At 39.7% G+C, this 18,470-nt stretch overlaps 1 protein-coding gene across 1 annotated transcript; it reads left to right on the top strand.

Moving 5' to 3' along the window:
• Positions 1-1,707: 1,707 nt before the first annotated feature.
• On the top strand, positions 1,708-2,658 carry LOC102859425 (olfactory receptor 1P1-like). The gene has a single exon (XM_006903252.1). It carries the CDS (start codon positions 1,708-1,710, stop codon positions 2,656-2,658), a length of 951 nt encoding a protein of 316 aa, XP_006903314.1.
• The last annotated feature ends 15,812 nt before the right edge of the window (positions 2,659-18,470 follow it).

The raw sequence follows: 18,470 nt of genomic DNA, 5'->3' as shown, positions 1-18,470 counted from the left end.
TTCTCCAGCAGAGCATCTGGTGGATTTGAACCGCGCACCTCTGCGATTGCAGTGCAGCTTCTTGCCACTAGGCCACCAGAGCTCGCCTGATAGTCCTCCTCGTTTTTGCTCACTCACTATGTCTTGTTTGGTTGTTGGATTTTTTAAAAAAATATTAAATCCCTCTCCGGGACTGCCTTCTCCTGATAATATGTCTAAAGTATGTAAAACATAGTCTCACCATCCTTGCTTCTAAGGAAAAACTTATTCATTATCTATTATCCATATGTGAATGATAATGGATTTTTTTGACTCAGAGACTTAGGTTCAGAATTAGGATAACTTGTCCAAATCCTTAGCTGAAGGACTCAATTGCTGGAAGCTTGTATGCACTACTTGGGTTTCCTGTGAAAATTATACACTTTTTTATTGCTTTCTCCAGTACTTAATGTCTCCCTTTGTTTTCTGAGATTTGGCACAACAGTTTATCACTCAGGGAAAAGTTCTCTCCTTAGAAAACCAGTTGTTAGCAAATAGATTCTGACTCCTGTATGCCAGAATCTGTGCTCCTTAAGGTTCCCACAGCTGGTGTTCTGAATGTAGATTACTGGGGTTTTCTTCTGAGGTGCCTCTGGGTAGAACTGTACCTTGAAGCTTTCATTTATAGCAGTTGAATGTTTTACTCTATCATTTAGAAGCATTCCACAGTACACAGGAGAAAGTCTTGATTCTTCAGCCAAGCATGTAAAGCCCCTCATACTCTGGACCCTGCACCTTTTTCAAGTTATATATATATATTCAAGTTCAATATATATATATTCAAGTTCTATATATATATATAAAATTCTATAAACAAAATTTTGTTGAAATCAGTGCAGGGAAGGAGCCAGGTGAGTGGAGAACTCTAAATTACTAAATTTGTGGGATTTTAATGCAGACAGACAGTTATTAATCCCATTAGATTAAATTTCTCTGAGGTTGTGGACTATTGCAATTTCATTCACTAAGCAATATACCAACCATGCTCAAACATCCCTCATTTTTATTGGGTCAAAATCAACACATAGGTGACCCTCCAGCGGGTTTTCAGAGGCTGTAAATCATATGGTACATGAATGCTCATCTTCCTACCATAGAGCAGTTGGGTGCAGAGACAGCACAGGAGAGGAAGACCCTGGATGAGATGGATTGACACAGTAACTGGGGCAATAGGAGTAGGTGTGTTGGAGACAGTGAGACAGGCTCAGGACAGGGCAGGCTTCAGATCTGTTGTGCATAAGGTCTCAATGAGTTGCTGGTGACTTGACAGCACATTACAACAACAGACTTTGTTTTGGCAGCACAAGGCCACTAGACATACAGTTCGTGATTATTATCTGTAGAATGTATAAATGAATGACAGCATCTTGACTCCACAGACAGTATAGAAAACAAAAAACGGCTAAAGAAATCTGGAACAAAATAGAGGATAAAGAAAGACATTTGGGACAAAAAGAAGTATGAGAACATTCTTAAGTTATATCTCACACATTTCCTAGAATAGTGTATTTGGTAAGTTTCAATAAAAGTTCAAAGGGAACATAGTACATTCTCAATATAAACATTCTAAGGTCACTCTTTCATATTTTTTTCTAGACTCCAGAGAATGACATGCTCATAACTACCTAGAATAAAGCATGTTTAGCATATTTTTATGTGTGTGCCTTGAGGTTTCTTACCGCCAAGCTCATGGCAGGAGAGAATCAGACCAATGACTTTGAGTTCTTCCTCTGGGGCCTCTCTGAGAAGCCAGAACAGCAGCGTGTCCTCTTCCTGCTGTTCCTGTGGATGTATGTGGTCACTGTGGTTGGGAACCTGCTCATTGTCCTGGCCATTGGCACTGACACACACCTCCACACTCCCATGTACTTCTTCCTGGCCAGCTTGTCCTGTGCAGACATCCTTTTCACCTCCACCACCGTCCCCAAGGCCCTGGTGAACATTCAGACTCAGAGCAGATCCATCTCCTATGCAGGATGCATGACTCAGCTCTATTTCTTCTTGACCTTTGGAGACATGGACATTTTCCTCCTGGCCGCAATGGCCTATGACCGCTATGTGGCCATCTGCCATCCTCTCCATTACATGATGATCATGAACTACCGGCGCTGCACTCTCATGGTGACTGCCTGCTGGACTCTCACCAATCTTGTGGCTATGACCCACACCTTCCTCATATTCAGACTTTCCTTCTGCTCCAAGAAGGTCATTCCTGACTTCTTCTGTGATCTGGGACCCCTGATGAAGGTGTCTTGCTCAGATACCCAGGTTAATGAATTTGTGCTCCTCTTCCTGGGGGGAGCAGTCATTTTAATCCCCTTCATACTCATTCTGGTCTCTTATATCCGCATTGTTTCAGCCATCCTCAGACTTCCCTCTGCCCAGGGAAGACGCAAAGCCTTCTCTACATGCGGTTCCCACCTTGCTGTTGTCGCCCTGTTCTTTGGGACGGTAATCAGGGCTTATCTGTGTCCCTCATCTTCTTCCTCCAATTCAGTGGAGGAGGACACAGCAGCCGCTGTTATGTACACAGTGGTGACTCCTCTGCTGAACCCCTTCATTTACAGCCTGAGGAACAAGGACATGAAGGGTGCGCTGGGGAGACTTCTCAGGGGCAAAGTCTCCTTCTCATTGTACTAGTGACTTCAGCAGAGCTCTCTAGTGAGAGATTTCAGAGAGTATCATCACCTTCTCCCTTAATCCCTATCAGGAATGTGTATTATGAAAGAAAACAAACTGTATACTGTGCATTAAAGTTACTCTGTGAGAACTGTAATGCTCATAATTCAACATTCTGTACACACTTCCTTTTCAAAATTTTATTTATTTTTGTTCCCATTGTTATGTGCCGTTGAGTTGCTTGCCACTCATAGCAACCCTGTGTACAACAACTCTGAACCCTGCTCTATCCTGAGCCAACTTTACTGTTTCCAACACACCTACCCCCATTACTCCAGTCACTGAGTCAATTCATCTCATTAAGGGTCTCCCCTTCCTGTGCTGTCACTTTACCCTCCTAAGCATGATGTCCCTCTCCAAGGACTGGTCCCTCCTTGCAACATGCCCAAAGTATGTCAGACGAAGCTTCAGAATCCTTGACTCCGAGGAGCATCTTGGTTTCACCCTCTCCGGACGAACCTGTTTGTTCTCTTAGCAGTCCATGGTATATTCAGTACTCTTCTCCAGCACCACAGCTCAAAAGCGTCTACTCTCCTTCTATCATCCCTAGTCATTGCCCAGCTTTCTGATACATAGCATGTAATTGCGAAGACTATGACCTGGAGCAGGCACACTTTAGTTTCCAAACTGACATGGTTGCTCTTCAGTACTTTGGAGAGGTAGCTGACAGCAGACTTTCCCAATGCAATTCATCTTTTAAGTTCTTAGCTGCTGATAGCCAGAGTGTTGATTGTGGAGCCAAGCAAACTAAAGCGGTTGGTTAACAATCTCAATCTCTTCACTGTCCCTCATGATGCCGCTAAATTATTATTATTATTTTACTCAAGGACTTTTATGAAATATTTGAGATAAATGAGTTTTAATCCTTATCCTTTTCTTCTTCTTCATTTTGATTACTCTGGAAGTAATACAATTCATAACATTTTTCACTGTTAGCAGCTACCCACAACCAATCACGTAGATTCTTCTTCTTCTTAAAACATTTTTTGTAAGATATTTCAAATTTTTTTTTTCTAAAAAGGCATCTTGGAGGTTTCAGTTCTCTTGCTTCTTTTAGTGGTTATAATTCCTCCGCTGGGATTACCAGTTTTCCCATTAACTTTGATTCTTTCTTGAAGGAACTGCTCAAAAGTGACAGCATGACAAGATGATTCCATCTTGTCCTGTATGGGTGCATTCAAGGGTGAACTTTCGAACCTGCTTCTTTAATTTTACATTTTTTTTCCACAGTCTTTTTTGCAGGTGCCATGAAGGCAGAAAGCGGTCCAGATTTCTTGGTAGTATATGAGATCAGGATCCAATGAAAAATGGGCTAATGATCAAAATATTAGTTTGTAACATCAATATTGTAGGACAAGGCATTTACAACTTTAAGTGAAAATATATAACTTACCTCCACCTCCTCCTACCCATGATGAAAAACAGAATACAGTAGAACCACAAGGCAGTTCTGGTGCATAGTCTGCAGGGAGTTGCACAACCCAAGGGTGCACCTCTCTGATGGTTCAACTTCACCAACAGCTGTGTGGGAAGAAGATGAGAGATCTCCTCCTGTGTGATTTACCACCTAACAACTCAAGTGGAGGGTCAGATAGAAGTAGTTTCTGAGGACAGCAAAGAAAGAAAGATGCAGCCACTACAGCAAATATAAAACAAGTCTCTGAAAAGTATAGCAGCAATTTATTTTCTTCTTTCTTTCTTTTTAAACAATCATTTAATGCATTTACTAAGACAGAAATGAAAAGGATTTCTTTACCTCTCTAAGCCTTGATTTTCTTCCCAGATTGAATCCCAGTTCTAAGCTTTTTATCACTTAGCCATCTACTTGCTCAAACTGGCCTGCTCTCAAAGTGATACACATAAGAAATTTGTCCTTCTTGAACTGCTCCTCCAGGAGACTGCTGATTTTTGCATCCCTCCTCCCCCATCATTCTACTTTTCCACTTTTTCTTGGATAGCTTTTCTTTAAACTAAATTCCTCTAGAAAACTCAGTTTTGCCCACATCATATGGCCCAGAGACGGTGCATTGTATATTGTGCTGTCAGTACCTATAATGTAATTCTTCACTAGGCCAGTTCATGACTAAACACAATGTAGATTATGTTGATAATTTTAAGTTTATGTGTATAGCACTCGGGCTTCCAGGAGATGTTCCCAGCACCCATCCATCCTTATGAATTAGTACTTCTTGTTGCTTCCTTGAGTATAAACCATGTATGTGGTAGGCTAATCTTAGATATTGAGAGTCAGGTATCCTAGCTCAGACTTTCTATTGTCCTTGGTCTTGCAGCACTTGTGCTGTTTGTCCCAGGAGATACTCAACACTCAGCTCTGTCACAGAAGAGCAACTTACCAGTAAGTTATAGGGGTGTCTTAACATAATAAATCTTCTATAATGAGTTGAGTTTTGGTGTTGGAGAAGAGTGCTGAATATCCTATAGATAGTCAAAAGAACAAACAGATATGCCTGAGAGAAAATGCAACCAAGTTTCTACTTAGTGAAATTCATCTCACATACTTTGGGCATGTTGTTAGGAGGAGGCCAGTCCTTGGGGAAAAAAAGACATCATGCTTGAAAAGGTCATAGAAAGAAAGAAAGATCTTCAACAAGATGGATTGACATAACGATTGTATTAATTGGGCTCAAGTATATCACAGATGAGGAGGACGGTCCTGAGTAGAGTAAGGTTCATTCTGTTATTCACAGAATGGCCAAGAGTTGTACTCAATTCAATGGTATTTAACAACAGCACCAACAACAATGAGATCTCAGTTAAATGTTGTGGTAACTAGCAGAGGATCAAGGACTATAGTCTGCAATATGGACTGAAGCTCAACATCAAGGAAACGGAGATGCTCACCACTGGGCCAACTGACAGAATCATGCCAGATGGAGAAGAGATTGAGATTGTTAGTAATTTCAACTTGTTCAGCTCCACAGTCAACACACTTAGCACCAACAGCCAACAAAGTATGCTATCAGGGACCTTTCCAGAGTGGTGCTGGAGAGCAAGGATGTCAGGTTAGAAACTAAGGTGCACCTAATTCAGGTCATGATCTTCACAGTTACTTGCTATGCATGAGAGAGCTGGACAATGACTAAGGATGACAGAAGAAGAATTGATGCCCTTGAGTTGTGGTGCTGGAGAAGAGAATTGAGCATACCATGGACTGCCAGGAAAACTAATGGGTCTGTCCTGGAGAGGGTAGAACCAGATTGTTCCTTGGATACAAGGATTTTGAGACTTTGGTTCACATACTTTGGGCATGTAGCCAGGAAGGACTAATCTTTGGAGAAGGATGTCATGCTTGGAATGGTTGAGGGACCACACAGGAGAGAAAGATCTAGGATGAGATGGATTGACACAGTAACTGGGGTAATGAGGGTAGGTGTATCAGAGACAGTGAGATTGGCTCAGAATAGAGTTCAGAGTTATTGTGTGTATGGTCACTATGAGTCGTAGTCAACTCGATGGCACAGAGCAGAGCAGCAGTGTGCAACTGTTTCCAGACTTTTTTTTTATTACTAATTTTGAGAGGGTATGGATTAGTGGTGAGACGTTGCACTGATAGCCCAAAGGAATCTACCAGAAGCCCTGAAGAAGAAAGCTAGCAATCTCCTCTTGTGCTATAACTGCCTGTGAAAACCTGCTGGAGGGTCAGCTTTGGATCAGTTCTGACTTGATGGTACACAACAACAACAACATTCCTTGGAAAGGGACATGATGTTTGGAAAGGTGGGGGATCAGTGAAAGAGAAGACCTCAACCAGATGGACTGACATAGTGACAGTAGCAGTGGACTCATGTGTGTCAGAGATGTTGAGGATGGCACAGGATGGGATAGGATTTAAGTCTGTTCATAGGGTCGCTATGAGTTGTACTTGACTTGATGACAATTAATTGTGGAAGCTTACTTTCACATTTACAGTAGAGAAATTTTGTTCCTTTTAAGATTCTTACTGTTAAAATTTATTTACAACCAAAATGGAGAAAAAAATAATTCAGAGTTATGATTTCTATTTCTACAGTGTGAAATTCACACAGTTCATATCACAACCAAGAGTCAAAGGCTAAGACCAGACTGAGACCTTGGCACAAACCCAGCATCAAAGAGTTTTGTGACTAGAATCTTGGACTGGTGTCCAGGAGTTCTAGGTCTTAAGTTATTCCACATATATTATATAAATTTGTATACTTTCTTTTAAAATCAGAATATTGATATATGCCCTGCCTACTAAATTGGTATTTTTGTTGAAACCATAATCATAAACATATTTAGAATCAACTTTATAGTTGCTGACAAGACAGTGAATGAATCTAGGATGTTAACCTCCTCCAAATCAGCTCAAGAAATAATAGATAAACGTTAATTTAAGAAGCAATCATAATAACCTTGTGAAGGCCCTGAGAAGAATCATGGGCTTTTCCGTGACAATGAGAAAGAGGAAAGGAGTAGAAATAAATTGCAAAAGAGCAATGCCTGAGTAGCATTGGTAAAAATAGCTAAGATTCTATTCACGTTTTTAACTTACATTTTCTTGGCATAATTATTGCCACAGAATTTCAAAGCTGTAGACTATGCTGTTTAATGTTGGTGGACACATCATCTACTGTATTGATTTGGCGCTTATAGTAGGGAAACTTCAGCTAAGTATAAGTTTTAAAAACTGGGTATTTCTTTCTTTTTCATGAACAAATTAGGATGATTAGTTCAGCCACATAATCAAAAGAATAGATTACCTCTCTCTTGATTTTCTGTAATCCTTTAACAATGGCTTCCACATCATTGCTTAAGATGGCAATTAAACTTTTGCTAGCAGGTATTTACTTTGGTCAGTAGGACTAGGACAGGGCCACCAGGTGCTCTTCCCCTTAAAGATAAAATTTGGAGGAATACAACCTCTTCCATTCATATTTTATTGACCACACCTGATTGCAAGTGAATTTGGGAAATGTTGCCTTTATTCTTTGTGGTAGTGTGCCCAGCTGATATATTATCATTGACTCACTGTTCTTCAGTCATTAGATTGTACAATTTGATGAGAGGAGGGCTGAGGAAAATGGAAAGAATTTTCTTGAATTTGTATTAGAATTTTGTAGATAAACTAGTAAAAAAATCAATCAATCAATAAATGTATAAAAAGAAAAGAAAATTCTTTCATTGTTACACAGTTCTCCCCTCCCCCAAGTCCAAAGTCCACTTTACTATGCATTTCTTTTTCTGGAATCTTGTCATGAAAAGAATACCTAATCATATATTCTTTTTAAACAGTTGTCTCCCTCATCTACTTCAATGCAGTATACATTATTTATCCAGTTTTCCCCAAGCCTGATGTCAGACCTGTTTTACAACAGTGGCACTATGCAGTATTTGTTCTTTTGTGATTGAGATAATTCACACAGCATAATATTCTCCAGGGTCACCCATTTTGAATAATATTTCATGACTTTCTTGTTTTTCAATGCAGCATAGTATTCCATTGTGTGAATATACCACAGCTTCTCTAGCCATTCACTTGTTGATGGGCATTTAAGTTGTTTCCAACTCTTTGCTATTGTAAACAAAGCCACAATAAACATGGGTGTGCATATATCAGCCTGGGTGGCAGTTCTAGTTTCTTTAGGGTATATTCCAGTCGTGGAATTGCCGGGTCAAATTATATTTCTATTTCCACCTTGTTGAAAAAGCACCATACTGCCTTCCATAATGGTTGTACCATTTTACATTCCCACCAACAGTGAATAAGGGTTCCAGTTTCTCTGCAGCTACACCAGCATTTGTTGTTTGCTGTTCTGTTAAATTTTGCTATTCTTCCTGGGTTGAGGTGATATCTCATAGTTGTAAGAAACAAAAAAAAGACCTGGAGAAATTGAAGAATATACCTTGCACATGGATAGGAAGACTAAATATTGTGAAAATAACAATACCACCAAAGGTAGTTTAAATGTTCAATGAAATCCCAATACAAATACCAATTCCATTCTTCAACGAGATGGAAAAGGCAATCTCCAATTTCGTTTGGAATGGAGAGAGGCCCCGAATAATCAAAGCACTCCTTAAAAAAGAGAAACAAGGTAGGAGGTATCTCACTCCCTGATTTCAAATCCTACTACACTGCTGTGGTGGTCAAGACAGCATGGTACTGGTACAATGGCAGACACACAGATCAATGGAATAGAATTGAGAACCCAGAAATCAGCCCATCTACCTTTGGTCAGCTGATTTTTGACAAGGAGATGAAATCCGTCAAGTGAGGAAATGACAGCCTTTTTAACAAATGGTGCTGGCAAAATTGGAAAGCAATCTATAGAAAACTCAAGCAAGATCCACAGCTCACACCATACAAAAAACCCAACTCAAAGTGGATCAAGGACCTACAACTAAAAGCAAAGCCTATAAACTTCATTAGAGAAAAGTCTGGAAGAACTCTAGAAGCCCTAATCCACAACATAAACAGTCTCCCAAGCATCCTGAAACCCTACAACCAGAAGAGAGTAAAATATATGAATGGGCCCTTCTAAGATTAGAATCCCTATGCATATCCAAAAACTTTCCCAACAGGGTAAAAAGGGAAGCCATAGACTGGGAAAAATATTTGGTGATGACATATCTGATAAGGAACTTATATCTAAAATTTATAAAATACTCAAGCACCACAACAATATAAAGGTAAACAACTCAATTGAAAAATGGGCACAGGATATGAACAGACACTTCATCAATGAAGACATTCAGATGGCGAACAAACACTGAAGAAATATTCAAAATCCCTAGCTCTTAGTTCTGGTTTCTTTAGGGTATATTCCTAGTAGTGGAATTGCTGAGTCAAATGGTATTTCTATTTGCAACTTTTTGAGAAAGCGCCACACCGCCTTCCACAGTGGTTGCACCATTTTACAATCCCACCAACAGTGAATAAGGCTTCCAGTTTCTCCACAACCTCACCAGCATTTGTTGTTCGCTATTCTGTTGAATTTTGTTATTCTTACTGGAGTGAGATGATATCTCATAGTTCTTTTAAAACTATTATTTTTAAGGATGACATTATTACATTACCACCAAACTCACAGATACTGGTGCATAATGAGGAAATACTACAAACAACTCTATGTGCATACAGGTCAACAAATTTCATGAGATGGACCAATTCCTCGAAAGGCACAACACTGAGAAGAAATATGTAGAGCCTCAATAATCTTATTGCTATTAAAAGAATTGAATTTATAATGGAAACATTACAATGAAGAACATCCAGACCACATGGTTTCACTGAATTCACTGAATTATTTATGAATGAATGATTAGAATGAACAATACAACTTTCATACCATTTCTTTCTGAAACCAAACAGGAGGTAACACAATCCAATTCCATTTATGAAGCTAGAATCCCTTAAAGCCAAGACAAGATGATGGTATTTCAAGAAACTGGAAATCCAATATTCCTCATGATTCTGTCTCCATTATTGCTGTCAAATCAGAACTGACATCCTTGGCCATTGAAGAGTATTTCAAATGCAAGAAATGAAACCAATAAAGAACTTGGCATATTGCTTTTGTTACTTTTTTGAGGGGAATGAGGAGCAATAAAATGGAGGTTTTATAACAGAAAAAAAAATCAGAACTGACTCATCGCTTGACCCTTCATTGTGTTTCCAAGTTGTAAATAAAATGGAAAGAGATTCTTCATCTTCCTTTTGGAGAGCCACTGCTTGATTCGATTTGAGAAAGGCACTGCTTTTGTGTTGTTGTTGTATACTGTCTAGTTTGAACCAACCCACAGCTGACCCTCCAGCAGATTTTCAGAGGCACTTAATTGCATGGGAGGAGATGTTCATCCTTTTCCCAAAGAGTAGGTGTGGATTCAAACCATATACCTTCAGGGTTGCAGTGCATCTTCTTACCGTTAGGCACCAGGCCAGTGCAAGACCATACAGACTAGGCCACCAGAGCTCCCTTCCTCAAGATTATTAGATCAAAAAATCCTCATAAAAATATTATCAAATTAAGTCAGAAATATAGAAATAGGATAATACATTAAGACCAAATAAAAGTTATCTTGGAAATACAAGGTACATTAAACATGTTAAAAGCCTGTTAATATGACTCATAATAGTAACAGATTCAAGAAGGAAAATCTTGTAAATTATCCCAATAGATGTAGAAAATTATTGGACAAGATCCACTATTCATGTCTGAAAATAATTTTCAGTGCACTAGGAGTAAATGTGAACATCTTCAACCTTAGGAAGAACATTTAAAAATATTTTACTGTTAATACTGAACTTAATAAATGAAGACTGAATGTTTTTCCCTTTTGATTAGGAATCAGGCAAGGATGCATTCTTTCATCACTTCTATTCAACATCATACTGAAAGTCTTAGCCAGTGCGTTAAGGAAAGAAAAAGAAATAAAAAATCATGCAAGTTAAAAGGAAAAAAAATAAATCTGTCTTTATGGGCAGGTGGCATGAGTGTTTGTGTAGAAAGTCCTGAGGAAATGATAAAACAATAGATCATAAGAAAATACTTAAAACATACATAGTTTGTTTGGTAGGTACAAACTTTATTTAGAAGGAAAAGGAGAAGTATGACAAGGAAAACTCTGAAGCAATAAAATGTCTGATGCATTAGGTGTTGAGTTACCCCAAAAGGAAGCATGGGCTAACTTATGCTTACTTTGAAATGAAAATGTTCACATTTCCCCCCACTATATCATCGATTTTACTTCTCCAGATGGCTGGCACCTGTCTCTCTACAGCCCTTGCTACAGAATCAATGCCTCTTTTTAGATTTATACTCCTTGATAAGGACAGAGAACCCAGTAAATATAATCAGCATGGCACTTGTGTTTACTTACTAACGTGTAGTGAACACATAGTTTTAAGAAGTGAAACCCATGTATACTTTGTTTACCTTGCTATTAAATAATCTACTCATGGATAAATTTATGCACTGGTTTTTGCTTCATGGTAAACTTCAAAGAGAGATGAGGAATATGTGATCTTGGCATACAGTATTTACTCCACAGAAGGAGAAGGAATTTTCTGTTGCCAGGAGGAACCATCATTCTTGGAAGGGTGAGGATCTCAGCGCAGGACAGGAAGACCCTGGATAAGATCGATTGACACAGTGACTGTTGCAATGGGAACAGGTGTGTCAGAGACAGTGAGACTGGCTCAGCACAGGGCAGAGTTCAGAGCTATTGTTCAGGGCTATGAGTTGTAATTGACTTGACAGAACATAATAGCAACAATTTCCTACTTCCTATTGAACATTCCACACACGATGCTAATCACTTCTAACTCGAGGTCCTGCCATCTGGCTCTTCAGCTGTCAAGAAAGTTTGATCTTGTGCTGTATGTCGGGTATTTCATCCAGATCTTCAAGGGGAAAGAAACACTTTCTTGACAGCTTGATGGACCAGAAATATACCTGATTTTTTACAGCAATATAAAATTAATTAGAAGAAAGATAGGGTTCTTTTTTGACACATAGTCCTTGACAACAGATTCCTCAATATAGCATATCTTTTAATTTCTTGACAGTTACCATGGGTTTTGATTGTGTATCCAAGTAAAGTGAAATTATTGACAACTTTATTATTTTCTCCATATATCATGATGTTGCCTACTGGCCCAGGGGTGAAGATTTTTGTTTTCTTGATGTTGAAATGTAACTCATACTGAAGGTTGTAATCTTTGACCTCCTTTAGGGAATACTTAAAATCCTCTTCACTTTCAATAAGCAAAGTCCTATCGTCTGATGAGTCTTCTTCCAATCTTGACCCCACAGTTTTCCTCATACAGCCCAGTTTCTCAAATTATTTGTTCAGTACACAGATTGCACAGAGCTCTGCTGGCCTAGTGGTAAGAACCTGTACTGCAAACCTGAAGGCATGTGATTCAAATCCACCAGCTGCTCCATGGGAGAAGGATGGCAGTCTCCTCCCGTGTGATTAACTGTCTCTGAAAACCTGCCAGAGGGTCAGCTATGGGTGAGTTCCAACTCGATAATATTCAACAAAAACAATATACATATTGAACAGGTAGAAAGAAAGGATGTAGCTCTGATGCACGCTTTCCCCGATTTTAAATCATCAAAAGTATCCTTTTGTTATGTATATATGGCTGCTTCTTGGTTCATATATAGGTTCCACATGACAAAATTAAGTGTCCTGACATTCCCATACTTTGTAAAGCTATCCATTATTTGTTATAATCCACACAATCAAAAGTCTGTGCATAGTCAATAAAAGACAAGTGAACATCTTTGTAGTATTCTCTGCTTTTAGCCAAGATCCATTTGACATGAGTAGGCTATCCCTTATTTCACGTTTTTTCTAAATCTAGTTTGGATTTTTTTTTTTTACAGTTCCATGTTACTGCTCTGTGTATTCTTGAATAATCTTCAACAAGATTTTACTGTGTGAAACATAAATTATATTGTCTGATAATTTCTACATTTTATTGGAGTGGACCCAAATATGTTTCTCTTCTTGTCAGTTGGCCATGAGTCTGTCTTCCAAATGCAGCATGTTCAGCACTTCATCTGTTCATTGGAATCTTTTCATTAACATTCTGTCAATTCTTAAAGCTTTGTTTTTGCCAATGTATCCAGTACAGCTGGAAAGCTGGAGGCCAGCTAACTCGAAGCAGGGAATTTTGTGATTGAAAAAACATATTTTGTTTTTTCCAGTTGGTCTTGAGTTAGAAGTGGTGCCTAAAAAGGGAAGCTGAAAGTCAATGAGCAATCCTGATTGTTCTGGGATGATTGTTACTACTACTACTGGATTCTAAGAAATATTAACTTACTTAATCCTCAAATATCTCTATTAAATAAGTATCTATATTGCATATTTTACAGATGTTGTTGTTGTTGTGGTGGTGTGCTGTTGAGTCGGAACAGTCTATATCTGACCCTCTAGTTGGTTTTCAGAGGCAGTAAATCTCATGGGAGGAGATTTCCCATCCTTCTCCCGTGGAGCAGCTGGTGGATTCGAACTGCATGCCTTTGGGTTTGCAGCCCACCTTCTTATTACTAGGCCACAAAACCAGCAGAGAATAACTTGACTTGAATTCTGCATCTAGTTGGTAGTGGAGTTGGAATGTCCACCCCGGCAGTTTAAAATCTAAAGCCATGCTCTTAAACTATATAGTCACAATTGATTTCAAAACTTAAACATGACTGTCAGAAGTCAGCTGCTCTAACTGGAAAACAATGCCCAGGTAGGGGGATGGAGGGATAAAATTGCTCTCCTTACAACAGACCTTACATCTCATGCCATACATTGTCTACCCCATTCAGAAGGAGAAATTATCTTTGTTCTGATAGCAACTGGAATGAGACTAGGAGAAACATTGTTTTCTTTGACCAACGCTTATGATGACTTCAAGCAGTAGCAAAGCCTGATGGAGACTGTTTCTGAACTCCAACAACTTAAGGCTGACACTGAGCTGTGGGAGTGAGTCTTCCTCCCTGGACTGGGGACAATGCCAGGGCTTATATAAAGAGATATTCAGAACTCTGCTCAACATCACAGCTCACAGGCATTGATTCTTCATGGATTGCCAAAAGAACAAACAAATATGCCTTAAAGAAATTGCAGCCAGAGCATTCCTTAAAGTTGTTTGAGGAGATCACAGGGAGATGGGTTCCAGATGAAAGTCAGGGAACACATCTCGAAGATACAAAATGAACTTTCAGGTTAAGGTGGTGAATTCCACAACAAAGAAAAAGTGCAAAGACAAGACAATTTGTTATCTAGATAGATGTGCTAAAAAAGTCCGTTATCTGAATTAGAAGAGTGAATCTAAGCTGACTTAAGTTCTGGGTCAATGTTGCTAAGATTTGGTCAGAGAGAGAGATTGGGCTGAGGAGCTCTGGTTTTGAAGACCTAAACCCATCTTCCCCAGCCCTAGGAAGAGGGGAGGGAGGAAGAAACCTGAGTGAGGAAGTGGGGAGAGGGAGAATATGGCTTGTTCATTGCAAACAACACTCATTTCCCAAAGCATTTACTCTTGAGTATTGACACTGGAGCAATTACTAACATTCATCTTAAGATGTTGTCTTGGGACTGCCTCTTCATAGTCTCCCCAAACTGATAAATAGGCTTAACATATATCTAACTCGGCCTCTTTCTTCCAGAGCCTGAGGCTTCAGCTCCCAGGTTCTCCAGTCTTGAAGGGTCACCCACGGCCTTCCTTCAACTTCTCATAATTTTACAAGAGTCGAAGGTCCGGGCACGGTATCACCTGCTTCCCATCTTTACCCTCTTGTAGACACAAGTTTCAAGACTCTATTCAAAAATAATGCCTTAGGGTCTTTTATGTCCTGATTGATTTTCACTGAATGGAGAGGAAGGGTGGAGGGCACAGAACCAATGAACTCTGAGAGCAGCCGGGTAAGGTCGGGGGTTTCGGACTCCCTCACTTTATTTCTCTTCTCTCTCACATCTCCTTCTTTTCTCTCTTCTTCATTGTTTCCCTCATAAACATACTCCTACACTGTGAAACTGCTTCATAATGCATGGTGGTGTGAGTGCAGGAATCTTGGCAAGCTTTTGGAGTCGAGTGCTCTTCCGGGCGTGTGTTTGGCGTGCAGGTTTGCTGTGTCCCCAGGAGCGAGGCAAGCCAGATTTGGCCGAGGGCTTCAGGCAGGCGGCGGCCTAAGCCCAAAGGGAGCTGGGAGAGGAGGCCGACCATGTTCTTGGCTCCTCCCAGGGTCTCTGGAACTGCTCCTTTCCAGAAGGAGCATGGTGGTGTGAGTACCCATGATGGACAGTGTTGGCTGGAGCTTCCCGACTAAATTAAGCCTGGAAGCAGGGGCATCCACTTCCGAAATGGCTTGCCTCCGAAAACTATGTATGAACAGTGCTCAGGCTGTTCGTTCATAGGGTCGCTATGAGTCATCTACAACTCGACAGCACCAAACAACAACAACAACAAAGGAAATGCGACAAACCCTCCCCTTGTTTAGCAATCTGCACTTTTCAAAGTGCTTTCACATACCCTGTTGCATGTAATTTTCACAATCTTCAGGAAAGTATTTATTGGTGAGATGAGGAGGCTAAGGGCGTTGTGGTTTAGGCAATAGAGCTGTGGAGTAGCAAAAGAGATGTTTGTGTTCAGGTTTTTTTACTTCTTGTTTTGAGTATTTTCACTTAGTCTATCCAACCTTCTCTCCCTTCTCCATCCAGCCACTTAATAAAGGGACATGTGTCTCTGAGACCTGCTGACCATAAAACTGCCCAAGTCCAGTGACTCTTAGAGTCTTGGGAAGCGCTTTCCAAAGCAGATGATCACAATCATGCTGGTGTTTGATTAAAAAGGACTTGATTCTAATGCAAGAGCTAGTGAACCTTATCTTAAAGTGGGCCGTGGGAGTCCTTTTTTACAGATAAGCATCACATTTGATTCTGGCATGCACTAAAGGCACTTACTTGCCTCAAGGTAGGCAAGCAGATGAATCAATGTGACTGATTGGCTTTCGGCTTTAGCCCCTGTTTCCTTGTCTATTACTTTTTCTTTTGAACCTGCAGACTGGTTAGGACATGAATTTGGGGAATAGAAGAAGGAATTCAAATCTCAACTGCATAACTTACTCACTGAGTTTTGGGAACTCATTAGCCTTCTAAATCTCAATGTCTTCATCTGTAAAATGGAATATTGTGTTGTAGTGTATAGAAACAAATGATCCTGCAGTGCTGATTAAAAGAGTTCGTATTATATAAAGTGCTTAGTATCACATCTGGCTGAGCTCTCAGTAAAGGGTAGTATTTTTCTTGAAAGCAGTTATGTGTTAAGTTGAGGCCTGAACATTAACTTCTGACTCAAAATCTCCTTCCACTGTACTGCAAACACTAGATATCTAGATTTCAACTCTAGCTTCCATTCATTTCCAGAATAATGCTGTGCCCTGGGTTGCTCACATTTCTCACATCTGCATTTGCTTATCCTGTTATTAGTTCAGTTTCAGCAGCACCTAAAATAAATCTGAGGTTCAAGCTCCACATACTGGCACACTGGTTTCTTTTTCAAACAGCTGTGGGCTTAACCCTACGCTATCTCTTTTTAATTTAGGCTCTCAGTCTTATAACTCATTCTTATTCATGAATTCTTTTTTAAAAATTTTATACTGATTTATTTACAAAGTTTTTCACACAGGATCTTTGCAATTTCCTTCAGTCTCTGCCCCCATCGAATTGTGCCCATCCCACCCCCATCCTCACCCCTCTGCTTCCATCGTCTCCTCCCTTGGATCCTCATACTCATTCTACAATAATGGATTTATACAGTATTTGTCCTTGTGGGATTGAGTTAATTCACTCAGCATAATGCTTTCTAGTCCCTCCCAAGTTAGGTAGTAATTTACAAAATGATTGCTCCTGCGTGCTGCATAGTATTCCATTATATGAATGTACCACAACTTCTCAATCCATTTGTTTGTGGTTGGACATCTGGACTATTTCTATGTTCTTGTGATGGTGAGTAACGCTGCTATGGACATTGGTGTACAAGTCTCTTTTTGAGCCTCAGTTCTCATTTTCTTAGGGTATAGTCCAAGCAATGGAATAACTGGGTCATATGGAATTTCTATGTCCAGCTTTTTGAGGAAGCTCCAAACTGCTTCTAGAGTTGTTGTACCATTTTACAATCCCACCAACAGTGTGTGAGTTCCTATCTTGCCACATCCTCTCCAACATTATTACTTGCTGTTTTTTTAAACTTTGCCACAGCTATTGGAGTGAGATAGTATCTCACTGTGGCTTTGATTTACATCTCCCTTATTGCCAGTGATTTGTAGCATTTCTTCATGTGTCTGTTGGCCATCTGAATATCATCCTCTGTGAAAATTCTTTGCATGTCCGTTGCCCATTTTGTAATTGTGTTATCAGTCTTTTTCTTGTGGAGACCCTGTAGTATTCCTTGTAGGGATCTGTAAACTTTTGATATGAGACCCTTGTCTGAAATGGTGTTGTCAAATGTTGGGGTTTTTCCTCCCTTTCAGTTGGATTTCTTTTCATTCTACTGGAAAATGGTTTTGATGTGCATAGGGATTTAATCTTTTTTAGAAGATCCCATTCATCAATTTCATCCTCTTCAGATTGTGCATTTCTGGCTGTATTTGGCAGTCGCTTTATACCATAAACCAGGCCTTCTAAACTTGATCCCAGTTTGTTTATGATGAACTTTATGATTTTGGGCTTTAGTTTCAGGTCTCTGATCCTTCTTGGGTTGATTTTTTGTGTATGGTGTGAGATGTGGATCCTGTTTATGCAGGTGGAAGTCCAGTTTTGTCAGCACCATTTCTAGAAGGGCTTGTCATTTCCCCAGTTGATAGGTTTTATTTCCTTGTCAAATATCAGTTGACCATAGATAGCTGAGTCTACTTCTGGGTTCTCAATTCTATCCCATTGTTCTATGTGTTTGTCACTGTACCAGTACCATGCTGTTTTGGTTACTACCACTGTGTAGTAGGTTTTGAGGTCCGAGAGTGCTATGCCTTGTGCTTCTTTTTTGTTTCTCAGAAGTCTTTTGCTTTTTCGGAGTCTCTTGCCTCTCCAAATAAACTTGACAATTTCCCTTTTGATCTCCTTGAAAAAGGAATTTGGTATCTCTATAGGGATTGCATTGAACATGTAGAGTGCTTTTGGTAGGATTGTAATTTTCACAATATCGAGTCTTCCTATCCATGAATAGGGCACATATTTTTTTAGGTCTTTTATTGTGTCTTGCTGAAATGTTCTGTAGTTTTATTTGTGTAGGTCTT

This window comes from Elephantulus edwardii, unplaced genomic scaffold (genome assembly GCF_000299155.1).
Source record: "Elephantulus edwardii isolate Elephantulus edwardi_28Jun2011 unplaced genomic scaffold, EleEdw1.0 scaffold00549, whole genome shotgun sequence".
NCBI classification, from domain to species: Eukaryota; Metazoa; Chordata; class Mammalia; order Macroscelidea; family Macroscelididae; genus Elephantulus; species Elephantulus edwardii.
The sequence above is the reverse complement of the archived record's forward strand: the minus strand, read 5'-3'. Positions and strand labels throughout refer to the sequence as shown.

Coding starts and splice junctions, on each gene's coding strand:
- LOC102859425 (XM_006903252.1), top strand. CDS start 1,708: ATGGCAGGAGAGAATCAGACCAATGACTTTGAGTTCTTCCTCTGGGGC.